Source organism: Meriones unguiculatus, chromosome 7 (assembly GCF_030254825.1).
Source record: "Meriones unguiculatus strain TT.TT164.6M chromosome 7, Bangor_MerUng_6.1, whole genome shotgun sequence".
NCBI lineage: Eukaryota > Metazoa > Chordata > Mammalia > Rodentia > Muridae > Meriones > Meriones unguiculatus.
Window position 1 is genome coordinate 65,674,765 of NC_083355.1, and position 17,622 is coordinate 65,692,386.

At 41.3% G+C, this 17,622-nt stretch overlaps 1 protein-coding gene across 1 annotated transcript; it reads left to right on the forward strand.

Annotated features, from left to right (window-relative positions):
- Positions 1-6,849: 6,849 nt before the first annotated feature.
- On the forward strand, positions 6,850-16,112 carry Pnn (pinin, desmosome associated protein). Its single transcript, XM_021645765.2, has 9 exons — positions 6,850-7,060; positions 7,681-7,752; positions 8,083-8,151; positions 8,495-8,567; positions 8,660-8,754; positions 8,856-8,931; positions 12,414-12,569; positions 12,657-12,795; positions 13,670-16,112. The coding sequence occupies exons 1-9, from the start codon at positions 6,948-6,950 to the stop codon at positions 15,055-15,057; spliced, it is 2,181 nt and encodes a 726-aa protein (XP_021501440.1). The 5' UTR covers positions 6,850-6,947; the 3' UTR covers positions 15,058-16,112.
- The last annotated feature ends 1,510 nt before the right edge of the window (positions 16,113-17,622 follow it).

The following is a 17,622-nucleotide window of genomic DNA, read 5'->3' on the forward strand; positions in this document are numbered from 1 at the left end:
TGAATTCCTGATCTTCCTGCCTCCACCTCCTAAATTCTAGCACCTCTTTTGTGTGGAGATGCATGCTAACCAAATATGTTGGTGTTACTGAGACTGATTAGTCCTGGTTTTTTGTTTTTGTTTTCATTTTTGTTTTTTTGAGGTTCAGTCTTTTCATCCAGCCTAAATTGGTGTCATTCTCCTTGTTAGTATTTCTTTTAAAATGATGCTACACATAAAACAGATATTATATGAAAGAGATTTGTTGGATGGAAATGGAGAGATAAAGACAAGGAAAAAGAGAGACAGAGAGACATAGTCCCCCCCCCGGGAAAGAAAGCAAGGCAGAGAGAGCAAGAGAGGAATGTAAGAGAGGAAGATAAAAGAGAGAGACAAAGTGGCTGGTTGGTCCTTTTATAGTTTGTGCATGCATGAGCAGCTGAACTGCTTGCCGCACAGCCTAACCGCTTGCTGCACACCTGGTGGGAAGCACATGATGACATCATAGGTTGCTAGGCAACCCAGAAGCAGGCAGCCTATAGCTAACACTGCTAACTATAGATATTCCTTCCACTTGGGGCTCCCTAGTACTGCAAGCAATACTACTCTGCCAGCCAGCTGATTTTTGTTCTTTTCTTGGGTTTTTCTTCCAATTATCTCATTGTCTCTCCTATTAGTATTAGTTTTCTCAAATTGGTAACAGTAACCTGATACTACATTCCTTCGCAGGAATTTTAGGTGACAGTTCCATGTTTATAATAATGGTAGATGTCATGGCTAGTATTATCAATTTGACAGCATCTGGAATCACTTAGGGGGCAAATCTCTGGACTTGGCTGTGGATTTCTAGATTGGGGCACTTGAGGTGGGGAGGATCCACCCTAAATGGGGGTTACAGTACTTTAAGGGCTGGTGTTCTAAATTGAATAAAAGAAGAAAAATGAGCTGAGCATTCATTTCTGCTTCCTGACTGTGGCTGTGATATGACCAGCCACCTTCGGATTCTGCTAACATGTCTTCCTTGCCATGATGCTCTCATTTGTACTCTCAAACCGTAATCCAAAATAAACCTCTCGTCAGTTGCTCTTGACAGGTATTCTCTTCACAGAATAAGTAACTAAGGTTGGATCGCTGATGCTGCCTCATTATCATCTATCTAGAACCTTTCCTAAACTCACAGCATGTAGAAGCCCCACAGTAGTGCTGGACAATAGGACTAGCTTGCTGATGCCCAGCCCTAGGCAACCTGAGTTCTGACTTTATACCCTATTTAGTATTATCACTAAACTACAAAACTCAGAGACAGCCCTCCCCTCTAAAGCAATGGTTCTCAACCTTCCTAACACAGCAACCCTTTAAATACAGTTCCTCATGCTGTGGTGACCTCCCATAAAATTATTTTGTTGCTACTTCATAACTGTAATTTTGCTACTGTTATGAGTCATAATCTAATATATATTATTTCAGATGGTCTTAGGAGACTCCTGTGAAAGGCTCATTAGATCCCAAAATGGGTCTCAACCCAGAGATTGAGAACCACTGCTCTAAAGTCTATAGAATTAAGGAATATCCTTTGTTCTGTAAGTTGCTATAGTACCTCTTATCCCAGCTTCCCCAGTGCAAATGGCTGATAGTCCTAAAGGATGTTTTCCCTGAACTCTATCTAGGCACATCTCTCTAAGGAACCTAGAATAATTGTTATTTAAAACAACTACATGAGGGGTTTTTTTCCCTATAAATCCTTTCAATATTTAAATCCCTTCATTTATGTCACTCACCGTATAAATCAAACCTAAAAGTTTCACCTGAAAGCCACGCGTGGTGATACAGACCTCTAATCACAGCACTTGGAAAGCAAAAGTAGAGACTTTCAGCAGTGAAGGGGAAAGCTCTCTGTGGCCCATCAAGCCCCAGTGTTTCAGAAGCTCCAGGCTATGAATCTCCAGGGAGGAGGGAAGGACTCCCTCCCCCAGAATAAATGATGAATCTCAGGCCCTGGTGGAAACTGATACTATCACGCAGTACACAGCACCCAGCAAACTTATTTGAAATCAGGGATTTATAAACCCTGGGCAATGGGAGGGGTTTAGAGGGTGAATGTGTTCGATTCACTGGGGTTAGGGGTGCCAGGGATGCTTGATTTACATGTAGTGGTTCAGAGCACGGTACATTCATGGTTACATTCAGTAGCATAGCATCCTAAGAAGAACATAGTACTTCATTATCCTATGGGTGGGAGAAATCTCCAGGTAAAATCAAAGGTCATTTGGAAAGTCAAGACACCAGGGCATCTTATTAGCATAGGGTGTGTGTCTCCAGGAACCCCCAAGTGCCTGCTAAACAGGTTTTCTTATCAGGAAAGGGTCAGGCCTCTGATCTTTCTCTGAAGGCTATGTGATGCTCCTTACACAACCTAGGGTACCCAAATCAGGGGTAGAGAGAACTTTGCTGAGAAAATGGAGTCCACCATCTTAGACCAAGTGCAATCTGGAAATGTCAGACTTTAACCTCATCCATCAGAGCTCCACAATTAGATTCCTTAAAGTGGAGCTACAAGTGGTTGTGAGCTGTCATGTGGGTACTAGAAATCACACCCAGGTCCTCCAGAAGAACAGCCAATTCTCCTAACCATTGGACTATTTCTTCAATGTCATAAACTTACTTTATTCCTAATTGTTTGTGTGTGTGCGCCTATGGTGATTTGAATAGGAATGGCCCCCAGAGACTCAAGTGTTTGAATGCTTGGCATATTAGGGAGTGGCTGTATTAGGAAGTGTGGCCTTGTTGGAGGAAGTGTGCCACTGTGGTGGCAGACTTTCAGGTCTCAGATGCTCAAGCTAGGCACAGTAGGTGTTCACTTCCTTCTGCTGATGGAACCAGATGTAGAACTCTCAGCTCCTTCTCTAGCACATGTCTGCCTACATGCTGTCATGCTTTCCACCATGACAATTATAAAAATAGTACGTTTTCTCTTGTTTCAGTTATCATCTCGGAGGATTAGTGCCTCTGTCTGCTAACCTAGACCTAGTCCTGGAAGCTCCTAGCCTCTGTTCAATTTAACCTACGCCTAGAATGTTTCAGCCTCTGAGACTTACTGCTTAATAAGCTCGCCTTATTGTTCTTAATAAACTCTGGATTGGCTGTTCTCACGCAAACTCCTCTCCCAGCTGGCTTTTCTCTTAGTCTCTGCTTGGCCTTAAACTAACTCCAGCAATCTTTTCTAATCTTCTGGCTCCTTCCCATTCTCTGGATCATTTGGTCTTCACCTGAGTTCTCTCTCTCTCTGCAACCTGTTTCTCTGTTACTGTCCCTGTAAAACTGCCTCCTCTCTTTTCTGTGTTACCCATTAAGTAGCTTCCTTTTCTTCTCTCTTCATCTGAGAGTTGGGTGCATCCTATTCTGTCAAATCTTTCTCTGATTTGTCACCTTTTCTGCCTCACAATTAGGCTTCACTTTCAAACATGAGTGCTTCCTTCTACAAACTAACTTTACCTTCATTGTTTGGGATGAGAGGCTTGTACCACTACGCTTGAACCTTAACTTTTCTTGGCCTGAAACTTTCTCTATACTATTATGGCCTTGAACTCAGATCTGCAGGCCTGTTTGTATTCTAGAGACCCAGAAGGTCTTTGAATGTGATCTTTTGTCAAAGTAGCCATGTTCTGAATTATAATTCCTCTATAGACAGTAAAGAACTAAACCTCTGAACTGTCAGTCAGCCTCAGTTAAATGTTTTCCTTTATAAGAGTTGCTGTGGTCACTTCCCAGTAATAGAAACTCTAGGACTGTGCGTGTGTGTGTGTGTGTGTGTGTGTGTGTGTGTGTGTACATGCATGTACATGAGTGTAGATGTTAGCAAGGCCAGAAGAAGGTGTAGGATCCCCTAGAGCTGGAGTTACAGATAGCTGTGAACCACCTGATTAGGGTGTTGAGAACCAGAAATGCTTCCTTTGTAAGAACATCAACCAATCTTAAATGCTGAGCCTTTTCTCTAACCCTGAAGGGCTGGGATTACAGGCATATTCCTCCAGACCTAACTCTAAGTAGGGTTCTGATAAGATCATTAAAAGAGCATACTGTGCTAGAAACAGGGACACATTTTTTAATCTTCCCACAATATTAGAGTTTATTTGGCTGATAAGATGTCTCTGAGGGTAAAGGCACATGCCACCAAGACTGACAACCTCAATTCCAACTCCAGATTCCATATGGTGAAGAATAAAACTGACTCTGGAAAATTGTCCTCTGACCTCCTCATCTATATAAACACATACACTGAAAATAAATTTAAAATGAATATTAAAAATTTTTAAATAATTTATAGAATAATGAATTTACTATCCTCATCATTTTATTGTCTGCATTTTGCAAACAAAATAATTTTGCATGATAGCTGGCCTTTGGCAATCATGGGTTCTTATATTACAGTGTTATTACCTTTTATATCACACATTAAACATCACATATAGTATGTAGTAAATACTATATTTGCATAATAAATATGCTATATATATGTAGTATATGTATATAGCGTGTGTGATGTAAAATATGTGAGATATATAGAGGGATATAGATATATCACCAGCTACTTTTCCAGAGGACCTGGGTTCTGTTTCCAGCACCAACAAGATATCTTATTGTTGTTTTAAAAATGAAATCCCAAATGTTCAGTTTTACCATTAAAGACTCAGGAGCCAGATGCTGGGGTGAAAACTTGCTTAGCTCAGAGATACAGAAAAGGCACCCATTTGACCTTCCTACTCAGCCGATGTCCCAGACAGAAAAAGCTCTTCTATTCAGCTCACATCTCTGAAGGAAATAGCTGCTTCTACTCAACTCACATTCCAGAAGGAAAAAGCCCTTCCTATTCAGCACACATCTCAGAAGGAAGAAAACCCTTCTTATTCAGGTTATGTCCCTCCTTTCTACCTCCCTGTGTCACTCTATTTATCCTCCAGACTTCCTCTCACTCTCCATATTTTTTCCTCATGTTTACTTTCTGTCAATCTTGTTGATTGCTTCACCTCTTAGCCTAGGGTTAACTTGGTTTAATCCTGTCTACAGAAGGCTCTTAAATTAAAGGTGTGTGCTAGGGCTGAGCCACACCACAAGTACTTGTTTACAGTAAACAGAAAGCAGTAGGATCAAAGACTGAGCCATATCACAAATAGAAACCGGTTTACAGCTCATAGTCTTGGGCTTCACAATTAGATCAAATATCCAGTAATAGCTTATCATCATCCATAACTCTAGTTCCAGTGATCCAACACCCACCTCTGGTCCCTACATGCTTGCATGTAGTCCCAAGACATATTTGGGGGGAAACCACCAATACATACATAATAATAATAAAATTAAAAATGATCCTTTCTTCAATTATACAAATAACTCAGTGAGACCATGTTTACAATTAGAATTAAATAATTTTCAGACTTCATTACCTCAAACCCAATCTTTGTTTTCCAAAGTACTTCAATTTACTTCTATTTATCAATATATTCATGCTTATTTTCCCTCAAGCTCCTTCAAAGAGCTTTCTTTTTCTTTTTGGACCAGGAGTCGTAGGGGCCAGTAGTTAGAGACAGGGTTTCTCTATGTAGCCTTACTGTCCTGGAACTGGCTCTGTAGACCAGGCTGGCCTTGAATTCATAGCGATCTGACTGCCTCTGTCTCCCAAATGCCCGGATTAAAGGCAAGTGCCACCACCTCGCTTTTTTGCGGGGGGAGGCGGGGAAGGGTTTGTTCTAAATGGGGTTTCTCTGTGCTCTGTGTAGCGCTGGCTGTCACGGTACTATGGCACTCATCTTGTAGACGACAGGCGCTGCAACATTATTTGATAAGATAGTGGATTTCTTCCTCATCTACCCAGTTATGAGCCTCCACACAAACAGCATACAGGATAATGCCAAGTCACTGTTATTAAAAACAAAAGAAAAACTCTCATTCCCCTACAGGGAGCAATCCTCTTAAGGATTTGACTTCTGTATTTGGTGTAACATTTTCTGAACTACAACGTGTAGCTCCATTTCATGAACAAAACCAGGGGTTGGGGATTTAGCTCAGTGGTAGAGCGCTTGCAGGCCCTGGGTTCAGCCCTCAGCTCGGGTGGGGGGGGGGGCGAACCAGTTCCTATATTGGCAATGCAGGGAGGGCAGAGTAGAATCAGGAAAACACATACAGCAAAATACTGGCCACTTCCCCAGACCCACTATTAAGCCCTCTGTCTCTGGGGCTGATGAAGAAAACAGCTTTGCTCAGGGTCACAATATGAAGTGCCTCTCAGTCTAGATCTGACTGGACCAGCTCGACCCAGGTCCGCAGCTTCCATTTCGTTATCATTAATAAGCCCCTTATCCAGCTTTCTAGTTTGTAACGACTAAGGCACGCAAAGCGACTCTGTGTCCACAATTATCAGCTATTAGGATGAAAGACTCGTGGTGGTTCTTTGCTGTAAACCTAAGTTCAGCTCACTAATGGAAGGTAGCCTGCGCCTCCCCCGCACTCTGGGCATGCGCAACACCACAAATTGCCAATCCCTTCCCTAATTAAATCCCTCGGGGTAGGAAAGAGGGAAGGCACAGCCGCTTCCGTCCCACGGCTGTTAGTAAGTGTTTAAGAACACTACCAAGCGAGCGACATAGCAAGTTTAAGGGGATGCGTTTCCAGACCCGCGAGCCCGGGTCTACCACAGCGGCGTAATCCCTCCCCGCCCTGCGCAAGCGGCTGAGCGCAACCATCGCAGGCGGCGAGGGGAGGTCCCAGCGACCTGCTGGCTTCTCATTGGCTCGGAGTCCCAGAGCCGCAAGCTTTTTCCCCTTCCGGTCCCAGGGTGGTTGAGGCCAAAAAAATAAAGCCTGCGGCCATTGGCTGGGGCGGGCTGTCAGTCCTTTCGCGTCTGGCGGCGTGAGCTGCGCGGCCGGGCTGTACGCGGCCTGTAGAGCAGTCGCGAAGCCTGCTGCAGAGAGAAGATGGCGGTCGCCGTGAGAACTTTGCAGGAGCAGCTGGAAAAGGCCAAAGAGAGCCTCAAGAATGTGGACGAGAACATCCGCAAGCTCACCGGGCGGGACCCGAATGATGTGAGGTAAGGGTGGGACGGAAGCTGCGAGCTTGGCGAACCGGGGCGAGGGGGCACCCGGCCGGTGTGGGCCGGTTGGGGTCAAGGGGCCTTTTTCCCGGGCGGCTTCAGAGCCCGCTTCTCGGTTAGGCGGGAGGCGCCATGCCTGCGCCCTAGGGCTCTGGTCCTAAGTGCTTGCGGAAGGAGAGAGGCCTGGCTGCACGGCGTGGCTTCTGCGCCGCTGGGAAGGCCGAGCCCACGGCTTCCCGCCCTTGGCGCTGCAGGCCCGGAACTGCAGTACAAAGCCCCTTTCCACCACAGCGGCCCCGAACCCGGGCCATTCCGGGGACCCTCGGGGGGGGGGAGGGGAAGCGGTGGCCGCCTCTGTCCCTATTGGCCTAGGTGTCCCTCCTTTGGGGTCGGTAAATAGGAGCTGATCCAGGCTTATTAATGTGTAGCGCTCTCGAGGTATAATACTGCTCTTGGGGAAACGTGGAAGAGTGATGTAGTTTCTCGTGGATCTGAAGTCGTCGGTTGAGAATTATTTGTGGTCATTTTTCTTTACGGTATACCACACCTGTGGAAGTATATGACGTCCTTGCGTATGTCTACATAGGAATTTTGCACTGATTATGAATCTTTTATAGGCCCATCCAAGCCAGATTGCTGGCCCTTTCTGGTCCTGGTGGAGGTAGAGGACGTGGTAGTTTATTGCTAAGGTAAGATCTTACTAATGCTAAAATTTATAAACTTGAAAGAATTTTCAGATTGAATCAAACATGATAGTTAATGACCTGTTAGGTTTCTAATAAAATGTATTGCAAACGTAGAGGTTGGAGAGCATTAATTAGAACAGTTTCATAATTTATTGTATTTTTTAAGGGAAGAAGGCAACTTTTTCCTATGAATGCTGGCTTACGTTTACTTTACTTAGAAGTGGTTTTATTTATTAATTTTTTTTAATAAAATCGCCTAAATTCTTTCAGCACCTGGAAATAGCAATTTATCTAATGTTTCTCAAGCTTTATGTTGGATATTTTTAACTGCAGGCGTGGATTCTCAGATAGTGGAGGAGGACCCCCAGCCAAACAGAGAGACCTGGAAGGGGCAGTCAGTAGGTATGTTTATCAAAAGATTTCTGAAGTAGCAGTATGTGCCTTGTTTTCTGGGACACTATAGATATTTCTATCTTGTTTTAAGATTTATTTGAACTGGGCTAGAAGTAACACTTTCTGTTACATTCTTTGAAAAACACTGAGAAATGTTTGGATATTATAAGAAAGCAGGGTTTGGTTTTGGACTGATCAATTTGCTTCTATTTTTTTCACTGACCAAAAAAATGGTAAAAGAGATGTAAAATTGTAGAATGTAGCATCTGGAGATGAGTCCTAGAATACTCATTTGCTCTTGTTTATGCATTTGGTTCTGCACTGGTCATTTAAATTATTTTTCCTATGATAGGCTGGGTGGGGAGCGTCGGACAAGAAGAGAATCACGCCAGGAAAGTGACCCGGAAGATGATGATGTTAAAAAGGTATTGAAATTAAATATTAGAATGAACATAATTCTTGGTGTGTTTTGAAATGCAAGTGCAGAAAATCACTGATAATTCCTTTTCTCTTATAGCCAGCACTGCAATCTTCCGTTGTAGCTACCTCCAAAGAACGCACCCGTAGAGACCTTATCCAGGATCAAAACATGGATGAAAAGGGAAAGCAAAGGTATCTGCTCAACATATCAGATGATGGAGTTAGGATCTCTTAGAAAATGCTGGGTTTGGTCTAGTTCATGCAGACATTGATTTCCTTTTTCTATTTCTTAGGAACCGACGAATATTTGGCTTGTTGATGGGCACCCTTCAAAAATTTAAACAAGAATCTACTGTTGCTACTGAACGGGTATTGGTCCATTTTTTTTTTCCTCATTTATTCATTAGCAAATAGGGGGTTAATGTTACTTTTTGTTAAAAGAAACGTGAATGGTCTCTTTGGTTTTTCTGATAAGGGCTTTTCCTGTGAAGCTCTGAATGAGCTGGTATTTATCACAGTAGCTAGGAAGACCTTGAACTCTTGATGCTTCTGCTTCCACCTTACAAATGCTGGGATTTGTTGGTTTTATGGGGTTGGGGGGTGTTTTGGTTTGGTTTGGTTTCCACTTCCGTCAGGGTTTCTCTGTGTAGCCTTGGCTGTCCTGGAACTAGCTCTGTAGACCAGGCTGTCCTCAAACTCATAGAGATCAGCCTGTTTTCTGCTGGGATTAAAGTGTATGCCATCACTGCTCAGCCACCTTTGAGTTTTTGAGATCAGGCCTGATTATGTAGACCAGGCTCACCTCAGATTCAATAGAGATCTGCCTGCCTCTGCTTCCTGAGTGCTGGGAATAAAGGTGTAAGCTACCATACCTGGCTTTTTAGTATGTTTTTGCCTTTGTTCTGTGTATATGGGTGTTGCCTATGTATATGTCTGTGAGCCCTGTGTCTACAGTGCTCTGGAGGTTGTTGTATCTTCTGAGGTTGGAGTCACAGAGTTGTGAGCTGCCCTGTAGGTACTGGGAATCAAACACAGGTCCTCTGGAAGAGCATGTGGTGAGCATGTTCTTGCAATCTGTCTAAAGATTTCTTTTAATTGTATGTATTTGGACATATGTTTTCCATGTTGTAGACATAAAAAATTTGCATGTGGACCCAGAGGATCAGTTGTCAGCAAGTACCTTTATCCATTACTCCATCTTGCCTGCCCCTGGCCTGAACTCTTAATCCATCTATATCCATGATGTAATTATGGATCTGTAACGCCTTTTCCAGCTTAAAAGTTAAAAGCTCTTTAAGGATTCATAGTAAGAATCTGTCTCAAAAAGTCTTGTCCTAGGGGCTGGAGAGATGGCTCAGTGGTTAAGAGAGCACTGCCTGTTCCTCTAGAGGACCCTGGTTCAATTCTTAGCACCCTCCTGGCAGCTCACAGCTGTCTGTAACTTTAGTTCCAGGGAAGCCATTGCACCGGGCATGTACATGGTGTACATATCTGTGCACGCATTCAAAATATCCATACACATAAAATAAAAATAAATAAATCTTTAAATCCTGTTTCAGAAAAAAAAAAAAAATCCTAGTCCAGGGGAGAGTGGCTCAGCTCAGTTGGTAGAGGCAATGCATAGAATGTTAAGGCCCTACATTCAATTCCCAGTACAATCCTGTTCCTACCGCTGTCACTTCTAAAAAAGAATAAGGAGCCTGAATCTATAAATATTAAGGACATGGGTTCTGGCCGAAGCTACAACAGTCTCATTTTGTAGTCTTAGACAGATTCTCATTGCTTAGGGTAATAAGTTTTATGTGGGAGGGACAGTGAGTGAGTCAAAGAACAGCTCTCTCTTTGAATAAGGGATTTGGGGTTTGGTAGCTAATTGAAGGATTTGGTTCTGTTTTTGTCATTGGAATAGGGACTCATGTAGTCCAGCCTGGATTTGAACTACCTATTTAGCTGAGAATGATGTTGAGCAATTGGTCTTCCTGGCTCCAGCTTCCATATTCTGGAAGACCAGCTCAAGGGTTTTAATTGAGTCTTAATAAACATGCAAAGACAATCCTTAACACTCTAGAAACAAAAGACTTCCCCTCTACAGTTTATTTAATTTTGCCTCTCAATTTGTGTCTATGGAGCTGATGTTATTGCCTCTAAAGGAAAACTAACAGAAAGGGAAATCATGATCCCGCTAACGGGGTGGGGAGGTTAATAAATTATTTTAGCTTTTTGGTTAAATTAAAATACTACATGTAGGTGTGATGGTAAATGATACCAGTACTCAGAAGGCCAGGATAGGAGGAGCCAAGAGCTCCTTTTCTGCTTGGGATACATATATAGTAAGAACAGGACTCAACCACAACAACAAAAAAATCACAAATACATCTTTTGGTTTTTTTGAGACAGGGTTTCTCTGTGTAGCTTTGATTGTTCTAAACTCACTGTGCAGACCAGCTTGGTCTCAACATCACAGAGATCCACCTGACTCTGCCTCCCAGAGTGCTAGGATTACATGCCTGGCTACAAATATATCTTTTGTGTGTGTGTGTGTGTGTGTGTGTGTGTGTGTGTGTGTGTGTGATAGAGAAGAAGGAAACATGCACACGTTTGATAATCAGGCTGCTGACATGGTTATTAGATCCAAACTTTGTTCTCATGATAGAGCAGTGTGTACTCTGAATTGCTGAGCTACCTCTAATGTGTATCTCATGTTTGAAGAAAAAGCTTTTAATACAGAGGAAAATACAAATACAATGAAAACTTGTTAAATTAGGACTTCTGTAGGGTGTGGTAGTGATGCATGTAATCTCAGGAGGGTTGTGGCAGAGGCTAATAACCTAGACTGCCCAGCAAGACTGTCTCAAAAGCTAGTTGTTGCTCATATATATAATATTTAGAAGCTAGATAGTGACAAGTCCTGCTGTGGCTACATAGTCAGAAGTCAGCCTGAGCTGCATGAGAATTTATTTTAAGGAAAAAAAAAAATTAAACTTCTGTCACATCTTGTAATTTGGAACAATAGTTGAAGATTATTGAAGGTTTCTCTTCCCCAAACTCATGGCTCATAGACTCATTAAATATTATTTTACAAATACCTAGGTTACATAGCTAGGCTCTTCTGACTAGCTCATCACTTAAAATAACTCATTTTTACTAATTTACATTCTGTGACAAGGGTGGTTACCTGGACTCATTTATCATGCATCCATCCATCCTCTTCACATCTTGCCAATGAATCCCCCCACACCTGGATCTAATCCCAGAATTCTTTCTGCCTGCTGGGTGTTTCACCTCCCATTTCCTCCTGTCTAAGCTATAGATCATCAGATTGAGTATTGGCTGGTGCTACATCCATATGGTATACAAGATAATCCTTCCACAGAAGATCCTCATAGACCACTTTTGGTCAAATGCCTACCATGCAAACATGAGAGGCTAGAGTTTGATCTCCAGATCCCACAAACCGCTAGAAGTGGTAGTGAGCATTTGTATTCCCAGTGCTGCTAAGGTGGAGACAGATGATTCCTGGAGCTCAGCAAGTGCCTTTATTCATTCAGCCATCTTGCAAACCTAGGTTAAGTTCTAATAAGGAAACATTTATGATGCTGCAGAATGCTGTGACTAGTGATTTTAAAATTTAAATATTTATGGGGAAAGGCCTCAATCCCTGTTACCTGAAACACAAATTGCAGTCAGTCCCAAATTCAGAGTTCAAATTCCTAATGTCAAAAAGACAGGTAAAAGTGTACACATAAATTTACATAGTAAAATTCAAGTTTCAGGTAATCAAGATGTGTGGTGCTTTTACTATAATTGAATAAAAACTAAATAAACCTTTGTTATCTTTTATTTATTTTCAGCAAAAGAGACGCCAAGAAATTGAGCAAAAACTTGAAGTTCAGGCTGAAGAAGAGAGAAAGCAAGTTGAAAATGAGAGGAGAGAACTGTTTGAGGAGAGACGTGCTAAACAGACAGAACTGCGGCTTCTGGAACAGAAGGTTGAGCTTGCACAGCTGGTAAGTAGTAAGTAGTGTTTTAAATCCTAAATTAGATAATCCTTGTTTACAGAACACTGACCTTTTCATCTTTTTTTTTTTTTTTAGCAAGAAGAATGGAATGAACATAATGCCAAGATAATTAAGTATATAAGAACCAAGACAAAGCCCCATTTGTTCTATATTCCTGGAAGAATGTGTCCAGCTACCCAAAAGCTAATAGAAGAGTCACAGAGAAAAATGAATGGTAAGTATATAAAGTCCATTGAAGTTTTCTTAGTGTTAAGACCATGCATTCAAATATGCCAATTTTTTAGAAATAATTTTTTAAGACTTATTTAAAATTTTATGTATATGATTGCTGTCTGCATGTATGCCTGCATGTCAGAAGATGGCATCAGATCCTAGTATAGATGGTTGTCTGCCACCATGTGGTTGCTGGGAATTGAATTCAGGACCTCTGGAAGAACAGATAATTTTCTTAATCATTGAGCCATCTCTCCAGCCCACTAGAAATTTAATAGTTCAGTTTTGGGTTTTTGTGTGTATGATATTCTGAAATAGATAGTGGTGTCAGGGCTCAGGATTGAGTTTAACCTGAAACTCGTTTCATAGGTGGTGGTTATAAGTAAAAAGACATCGTGTTAGATTATTTTGTGTTTTATAATCTTAGATGCAGAAGAATGCTAAGGAAATGAGGCAGAATAAACAAATTTATATCCGGTATTTACATGCAAGGCTAGACACCGGTAGGCTGGTGATTGGGCATTTTGTTGTGCCTGGGAACAGAAAAGTTAATTATAACTGTGGTTCTGCTTTAGAGAGATTTTTTTAACCTTCATCTAGCATAAAGTTCAGCAGCAAAGATGTCACAACTTTTCCTCTAGTAGATGTTCAGGTTTATATGATTGTAATTCCTTGGTTTGTAGATGTTTTATGGATATTTTCACTAAAATTCTTAGTTAAGTTCCTAACATTACCCCCCCCAAATTGACAAAGAAACAAAACTAAAGAGGTACAGAAAAGATTAGGTGTCAGTGACAATGTTTACCTGCTATAAAATTGTTATTTTGAATTTTCTTGACTGTCAGATTTTACACATGTGAATTTTTGTTGTTTAGCTTTATTTGAAGGTAGACGAATCGAATTTGCAGAACAAATAAATAAAATGGAGGCTAGGCCTAGAAGACAATCAATGAAGGAAAAAGAGCATCAGGTGGTGCGTAATGAAGAACAGAAGGCGGAACAAGAAGAGGGTAAGGTGGCTCAGCGAGAGGAAGAGTTGGAGGAGACAGGTAATCAGCACAATGATGTAGAAATAGAGGAGGCAGGAGAGGAAGAGGAGAAGGAATCAGGTGTAGTTCATAGTGATGCAGAGAAAGAACAGGAGGAGGAGGAACAAAAGCAGGAAATGGAGGCTAAGATGGAGGAGGAAGCTGAGGTAAGAGAAGGTGAGAAGCAACAGGATAGTCAGCCAGAAGAAGTTATGGATGTGTTAGAGATGGTTGAAAGTGTCAAAAATGTAATTGCTGAGCAGGAAGTAATGGAAACTAATCAAGTTGAAAGTATAGAACCTTCAGAAAATGAAACTAGCAAAGAATTGGAGCCAGAGATGGAATTTGATGTTGAGCCAGATAAAGAATGTAAATCTCTCTCTCCTGGAAAAGAGAATATTAATTCTCTGGAAGTGGAAAAGGAGTCTGAGGAAAAAGAGGAAAAAGAAGATAAAGAACCTGAGCCCCAACCTGAGCCTATGGCTCAGCCTCAGCCCCCTCCTCAGGTCCTGCCCCAGAGCCAGCCCCACTCTCAGCCCCAACCTCAGCCCCAACCTGTACTCCAGTCCCAGCCTCTCTTGCAGCCTGAGACTTCGCCATTAGCTGTTTTGCAGCCTCCAGCTCAGGTTATTCAGGAGCAGGGGAATCTTCTACCTGAGCGGAAGGATTTTCCAATAGAATCTATAAAACTCCCTGAGGTGCCTGTAGAGCCAGTCTTGACAGTACATTCAGAAAGCAAAAACAAAAATAAGACTAGGAGCAGAAGCAGAGGTCGAGCAAGAAATAAAACAAGCAAGAGTAGAAGTCGCAGCAGCAGCAGCAGTAGTTCCAGTAGCAGCTCTACCAGTAGCAGCAGTGGGAGCAGCACCAGCAGTGGCAGTAGTAGTAGTCGAAGCAGCTCCAGTAGCAGCTCCAGCACAAGTGGGAGCAGCAGCAGAGACAGCAGCAGCAGTACTAGCAGTAGCAGTGAGAGTAGGAGTCGGAGTAGGGGCCGAGGACATAACCGAGATAGAAAGCACAGAAGGAGCATGGACCGGAAGCGAAGGGATACTTCAGGACTAGAAAGAAGTCACAAATCTTCAAAAGGTGGTAGTAGTAGAGATGCAAAAGGATCAAAGGATAAAAATTCCCGATCTGACAGAAAAAGGTCTATATCAGAGAGTAGTCGATCAGGCAAAAGATCTTCAAGAAGTGAAAGAGACCGAAAATCAGACAGGAAAGACAAAAGGCGTTAATGAAGAAGCCAGGCTTTCTTAGCCTATTTGCAGCAGAAGATTTCTTGATGAGTAAAAGGATTACCTTGTAAGGAGGATGCTGCCTTAAGAATTGCATGTTGTAAAAATTCTTTTTGGAAAATACAGACTGTTTGTTTACCAGACATTCTTGTACTTTTTGCATAATTTTGTAAGAGTTATTTATCAAAATTATGTGAGGTTCCAAAATATGTAAAAATAATAATAATAAAAAAAGATTAACATCCTTTGTCATCTTTTTTAAATGCCCTATTACTCTTCAGTCAGAATCTGTATATTTTAATAGGTAAAAATCTTTAAATTGTTCCTTTATGTTCTGTATCATACATTGCATTTGTAGAAATAAATGTGCATCTTTCATTATTTTTGAGATGTCCTTGTTGACACTTGTATAATAAATATCTTTATATCTTCAGTTTTTGTCACAAGATACTGAACATGATTAGGATGTTTTTGAAGGTTTCATCACTTTGATTTGCCTGGGAACAGTTATTTTGAGTTACCAGGTTTTTACAGCTTTGACGGGGAATAGTTCTTTCAAAACATTTACTTATTTCCTATCTTATTTTTAATCTAAGCATTTTCCTGTTTTTCATTTAAACCATTCAGTTGGTGGATAACTAACTTAAACAGTATGGTTTGGTTGTCATTTCGTAATTATAGAACACCATTCTCTTGTCCTCACAGCTATTTGTGTGATACCAACATAGTGTATAATCTGTTATAGTTATTACCTCCTGGGTGGTGGGGGGGTAAAAGTATCTTCTAAACTTGGTTTTTGAATTTGTGGTCTTGTCTTTTCTGTTGGCTATAACTGAAACATGCCAATCTGTGTTTTCAAGAATTTTTGTTTAAGGAAGTATTGTATGGAAGTTTACACAATGAAGGAGGTTCATCTAGACTTGAATATGTAAACAAGCTAACAAACACACAAGTGTACCAAGTGATTATTAACTTTGTTGTTCATAAATTTGTATGGACTTGGAGTATCTGTTGCCCATTACTATATATGTGCAAATAAATGTGGCTTAGACTTGTGACTGTTTAAGATTAGTACTTGTATTAACGTTTTGATGCATATAAGAGCATTTAAGTGGCAGTGGCTATTTTCGAGTTGATATTTTAACATTGTAGCTTTAGTTTGATTTTAAATATTAAGCATGCCATCTACAAGTAAATGGTTTGAGTGGAAAATGAACAAACATCTTCATTTAGTTTGTGTCTGTACAATATGTGCTAAAGCAAATAGGAAAAGAATTCTCTTTAAAAAGTCTTTTGAGCCACTATAGTAGTGCATAACCTGTATTCCCAGCACTCAGGGAGGCAGAGGCCAGACTGGTTTACAGATCGAGTCCAGGACAGCCAAGGCTACACAGAAAAACCCTGCCTCCAAAAGAAAAAACAACAAAAAAATTCTGTCTTCTTTCTCTTGGATTAAATGAACAAAAAACAAACTACAGAACCACTTATATCCATAAGCCTGCTTTCTACCAAGATGGGCTTAATCAACTTGTACTCCTGGGAAGATGTTAGGGTCTTGTGCTATGCAATGGAACAGATTGGTGAAGGAATGACTAAATTTAAAATTACTGAGGACAAAAAGTGGCTTGCCCTCACACTCGCAAATTATTAAGGAAAGGTGAGAATGTGGCAAAGTGCTAGACCCTGGATGCAGTTCATTGTGTGAAGCAGGTTTTGCTTCTGTCATTTCATGACGTATTGAATCTAGGGCCTTGTCTTGGCTGAACATATCTCTTAATACTGGCCTGCAACTTGAGCCTTTGTTTTTACTTTCTGTTCTTCTCCAAGACAGGGTTTTTCTCTGCAGCCTGCTCTGTAGACTAGGCTGGACTTGAACTCATATAGCTCCTCCAGATCTGTCTACCTTTTCCAAGTCCAAACTCTCATGTTTTTGGTTGGTTTTTTTAACCTGAGAAATTTAAACTTTAAAAAAAAAGATATATTTATACAGTATTCTGCCTGCATGTATTCCTAAATGCCAGAAGAAGACACCAGATATGGTTATGAGCCACCATGGACCTTAGGAAGAACAACGGGTACTCTCTAAGCTATCTCTCCAGCATGAAAGTTGAACAGTTTTCAAGTTTATGAAAATGACAATAGTTGAGTGTTTAAACTCAGTAAGTGGGTGATGATCAAGGGAATATAATGTGTGAGAAGGAAGGAAGGAGTAATGTACAATTTCCACTTAGGCTTTTTTTTTTTTTTTTTTTTTGGTCTTTCTGAGACAAATGTTTCTCTGTGTGGCTTTGGCTGTCCTCACTTTGTAGACTAGGCTGGCCTCAAACTCACAGAAATCCTCCTACCTCTACCTCCCTTAGTGCTGGGATTACAGATGTGCGCCTGGCTGGCTTGCAGTTTTATAAAAGTTTTTTATTCATAGCTATGTGTTTGGGGGTTGGGGAGGACCTAGAGGAAGTTGTCAGGTCTCTATGGAGTTGGAGTAATGGCAGTCTTGAGTTGCCCTACTGGGTGCTGGAAAAGCAGCAACTGCTCTCAACTGCTGAGACATTTTTCTAATTCCTG

What these genes read in the sequence shown, in the direction of transcription:
- Pnn (XM_021645765.2), top strand. Translation starts at nt 6,948, where the DNA reads ATGGCGGTCGCCGTGAGAACTTTGCAGGAGCAGCTGGAAAAGGCCAAA. An exon ending in CGGGACCCGAATGATGTGAG is followed by an intron (nt 7,061 to 7,680) that starts GTAAGGGTGGGA and finishes AATCTTTTATAG; the next exon opens with GCCCATCCAAGCCAGATTGC. An exon ending in CGTGGTAGTTTATTGCTAAG is followed by an intron (nt 7,753 to 8,082) that starts GTAAGATCTTAC and finishes TTTTAACTGCAG; the next exon opens with GCGTGGATTCTCAGATAGTG.